Source organism: Protobothrops mucrosquamatus, unplaced genomic scaffold (genome assembly GCF_001527695.2).
Source record: "Protobothrops mucrosquamatus isolate PMUCROS unplaced genomic scaffold, P.Mucros_1.0 scaffold554, whole genome shotgun sequence".
Taxonomy (NCBI): Eukaryota; Metazoa; Chordata; class Lepidosauria; order Squamata; family Viperidae; genus Protobothrops; species Protobothrops mucrosquamatus.
The window spans coordinates 248,060-252,824 of record NW_015386857.1 but is presented as its reverse complement, the minus strand read 5'-3'; the positions used below and the strand labels follow the sequence as shown (position 1 = coordinate 252,824).

At 37.9% G+C, this 4,765-nt stretch overlaps 1 protein-coding gene across 1 annotated transcript; it reads right to left on the bottom strand.

Annotated features, from left to right (window-relative positions):
- Positions 1-123: 123 nt before the first annotated feature.
- On the bottom strand, positions 124-4,280 carry NIM1K (NIM1 serine/threonine protein kinase). Its single transcript, XM_015817123.1, has 3 exons — positions 3,934-4,280; positions 2,455-2,723; positions 124-873 (listed from the first exon to the last, which is right to left on the bottom strand). Exons 1-3 carry the CDS (start codon positions 4,220-4,222, stop codon positions 124-126), a joined length of 1,308 nt encoding a protein of 435 aa, XP_015672609.1. The 5' UTR covers positions 4,223-4,280.
- Between the last annotated feature and the right edge of the window lie 485 nt (positions 4,281-4,765).

Sequence of the window (4,765 nt, the reverse complement as noted above, 5' to 3'; positions counted from 1 at the left end):
GAGAAGAGAAGAAGGAAGGAGTATTGTGCATGTTCGCTGCCTTTAGTTACTTATAAAGTAATAAACATAGGATAAAATTCTAAAAAAAAAATATCTTGAGTCAGACTAATCCGGGAAGGTGCTTTATAAAATCAAACAGAGTTTTGATGAATACTTGTGGTCCTGATAGGTACACAGATTTTTCTTTGACCTTTGTTTCTTGGGTTCAGTTTGGCTGACGAGAGGGACAATTTCCATGGACTGTTTTTTCTGCACTCGGTGAAGAACAATTCTGTAAGTCCCAGTTAGTGAGGTGTAGTAATCTCTCCCGTGGTTCTTCTGAATGTGTTCTTTTGTGATTCCCAAATGGTTCAAAATAATTTTTACCTCAGTCTCTTCCTTCTGGAGGATATTGTCCTCATACAAAAATTTGGGATCCAGCTTAAAGGGTTCCAAGGGTTTGGGATATGGCACACCATTCATCCATTCACTGTTCATAATGTTATCAATGGAGCAGCGTTCTGATGGAACTGGTTGTAGGATTGCCCAAATCAATCTCTGGCAAGATTCAGACAGGAATGGTGGCACGCTATATATCCCACCAAGAATGTACTTTTTTAGCTTGGCCACTGTGTCTGCCTGGAATGGCATGAGCCCTGTGGTTATGAAATACAGAAGGATTCCTAGGGCCCAGATATCCACATAAATTCCAATGTAATTTTCATCTCTGAAAAGTTCCGGAGCAGCATAAGGAGGAGAACCACAGAAGGTGGTCAAGAACTCCTCTTTTTGACTTACTGTGCTGAATCCAAAATCTCCCACCTTCACACACGTATTACTGGCGTAAAAGATGTTTTCAGCTTTCAGGTCCCGGTGAATTATGTTGTTCTCATGCTGCAGAGTAGAATTTAAAAGTATAGATATAAGCAAAAAGCCAAGGCAGTCTAATATAGGAAACTTCTTAATTTTTTTTAGTTTTTCAAACTCTTTATCTGTGCTAAAAATGCAAATTTAGATATTTTAACAAAAGCATTAAGGTAGAGTGAGAAGTAATAAAGTACGTTAAGAATTCTGTGCAAAATTATCAGCAGGGCTGTTTATAATCTTTCTTTAAGGATAGTGCAATCTCTTCCTTGCATTTTCTCCTGGGCTGAGATTTTCAAGATCAAATAACTTTTTGTCTGGAATGATCTGAGAATTTCAGCTCTGAGTGGGGTTTGGAACAGAAGATCTCCAAAGTCCTTTCCAATTGTACAAGTCTATGATTCTATAAGGCTTAAGCAATATAGGAAAACTGAAGACAGGCTGGGAAACATTGAAGAATGCAATCAGTTCTGGCCATATAGTCTGGGTGCAGGCAGATTGAGATGGTTTAGGAATACATGAAGAGGCTGAGGAAATAGCAACTGAAGAAACCCATAGCAGGTTGAACTGGCAGGCAGAGCAACAGAAGCTATGAAGAATTGGGGAGTACTGAGCACGCTGAGGACTGCAGGATTGGGTGCAAGCAAGTTGATGTTTAAAGGGATGTGGGATTGAAGAAAGGGCAGGAGGAATCACCTCGGAAACATGTACAGAAGCAACATTTGAGAGGTAGGCAGAGATGGTTGGTGGCTTTGAGGAATGTAACTGGGTATCTTAGGCCACACCTAGCAGGCTTCTGTCCCCTTGCCTTAATCATATGGCTTAGCATTGAATACACTGCTGTGTCAGATACCACTCATGCCCCTTGTCTTCTTACTTGAATTTGGAAGCCACACCCTGTTTTGAAACTCCTTTAATTAGGAGAAACTTGCAAGAGAAGCCAGTGGTATGAGCAGGAATTAAAGAAAATTTGTCACATCTTAGGGCAGTAGGTAGTCTACATGGGTTTGTAACTTGCTCTGAGAACTCTCAAATTGAAGAATAGGTTGTAAAGACTTGAAATTAACAAATCCAGGGAAGATCATAGTGTTCCAAAAAAGACTTATAAATTGCTACTACTATATAAAACAAAAGATTCCATCTAGCTATAATAATTAAACAAAAGAAGTTACAGGGCTTTATCTTATGATATATACAGTAATGAGCCGCCAAGAAAATAAATGCAATTCTGAAACATAAAGGCCAAATAGATATAAAATAAATTGTGGTATCCTGTATATTTCCTTCTCATGCACAACTTTGATATGCGGAGATTTACCAAGGACTCTCTTCTCCTTGAAGAGTAGATTGAAAGGCAGAGAACTACAATACTTTCAATTGCAATTACAATTTTTCTAACAGTTAATATAGTTTTGAGCATGAAAAAATTGTTGATCAACACATCACAGCCATAGGGAAAGCTTGTCTTGCATTCTCTGCTTTCAATGAAAAACACAGCCCAAGAACTGTGAAGGCATTGAACACGCCAAAATGACCCTGGAAGTCCTCCAGAGTTACTGAGCTACCACATTCATCAACCCCAGACAACATGGGTAACCGGAAAGGACTCACCATATGTTTAATGGCAGACACAATCTGAGCAAAAATGTGCTTGCTCTTTTCTTCCGATAACTTCCCATCTATTATGATTTTAGCAAAAAGCTCTCCTCCGTTAGCATACTCCATGACCAGGTATAGTTTGGAGAAGGTCTCCATGACTTCATACAGTCTGATAATGTTTGGATGGTGCAGCTTCTCCATACTAGAAATTTCAGAAGAGAGGAGTCTCTGGGTTGTGTGGTCTAATTTACTTTTATCCAGGATCTTGATAGCTACTTTTTCTGGAAAACACCATTTTGATGTTCACATTGTTAGGAAACATGACTAATCTCTCACTTAGAAAGAAAAGAAAAATAGTAGAAAACATTATTCAAGAATAACAAATTGAGAAGAATTCTGTCTGCTGAGATCATAAATTATTCGTTTAAAGCTCCTTACCACAATCCAACTTAAATCAACTTCACATGAACCTGAACGCATATTATTTAACACAATTATCAGCTTCTAAAGGAGCGCTTGAGACACCATGTGAGGTAGATCTTGCCACTTGGAAAGGAAAAAAATAGAACAATTGAACTGAAATAACCTGAGTAGATCTTAGTGAACTTATGCACAATCCTCAGACTGCTGATGTTTACACCTAAGATTAACATGTGGCTGGTATCTCCCTTGGTCATGTGGGTATGCTTAGCTATCTCGGGCTTATGATTATCATATCTAAAGTAGTAGTGGAGATTACAAAGACTTTTCAACCTAATTTAGTCCTCTAGCATGGACATCCAACCCACTTTTATAAAAGGACAATCCATCACACGGAGTGTTATCACTCAATTATTTCTGGATTAGACACAGGACAAAAGAAAAAAAACACAATTTGAGCTGCCCTTACAAGTTATTCTCGTTTCAGTTTAGTTCAGCTGGAGTTATTGATTCTCCTAAAATGCTCAACAACCAACAACAGCTGAGATCTGAATGGAGACAAGGTTATTTAGGTGAAAATTGCAGTGTAAGCTGCCAGTTAATAAAGACTTTGCAAAACTGTAAATTAAAGAACATTCACAATTTCTTTGCCTTACATGAAACTCAGTGATCCAGCATAAGAGCTGCATGAAGTTCATCCCAGGTTATTGTACACAAAATAACATTCATACTCTAGATACTGTAATAACTATCCATATTTTTGGCCCTCTTAATTAACTATACTGATCAGACAAATAATATGCACTGGAAAACTGGAAAAGAGAATATATTAGCAGCGGTCTATTTCAGCACAAACTATGTTAAAAGGTCAATAAATGCGTTAATCTTTCAGCTTTTGCATTAATTGGGATGATTCAGTTTCAATTACTGCTTTCAGGATGTATCTTTTCAGTACACATATGAGGGACACATATAACACAGGATTTTTTCACATAACATGGTGTTGTGTTTTCTCTTTAGCCTACATTAACCTCCCATAAACTCAAATTCCACTCACTGAATTGTTCTTACCTTTTGTCAGAGTGTGTATTCCAAGTTTCACTTGGGAGAAGTTCCCACTTCCAATTTTACCTCTGATGGTGTAAAACCCAACCCTCTTGCCCAGAGTTAATTCTTTTACTATTTTTTCACTCTGGGACATATCTAGAATAAGTTTCTCAAATGGAGTCAGTTGGTGTTGATTGGCTGGCTCATCTTCTGTGTTCACAACTTTGTTAGTATGGTAATCTCCGCCATCTTCATGATTCCACCTAGCATTACTGTCACTCCCTGGATATCCATTGCAGTGAACTGTGGTCATGGTCCAGGGAAAGACACATATCCATGGGATATAATAAATTGATTCCAGGGAAATCTTAAAAAAGAATCTGCAACTGTAGAAGCAGCCATGAGTTCAAGATCAGTTCAGTATTGAGTTTATATGAAATTTCTGTGGTAGCAAGATATTGCAAGTTTCTTCCAATTAAAGTTGATAATTAAAATAGATTCATTTCCTCCATTGTTCATTAGCCGTTTTTAAATGCCAAGGTAGATAGTAGTGGTTGTAACATGCAGGTTTAGTGAAAGATTTCCAATCAAAGCTACAAACTCATTATCTCCTAAGTAGGGAATGGTGATGCACCCAATTCAATACTTCTGAGGACTCAGATTTCAAGACTCCAACTATTCACACATATCAAGTACTGATGATTCTGTATATATTCTAATCCCTTAGAATAGCTGATCACATCTAAGAGGGATGATGAGTTGGAGGTTCTTCTTTTCCTGATTCAGGTCTCAGCCTGAGAACTGGATGCTGAAATATTCATTATTATACCCTTTTGGTCAGCAACGTTTTTGCTCC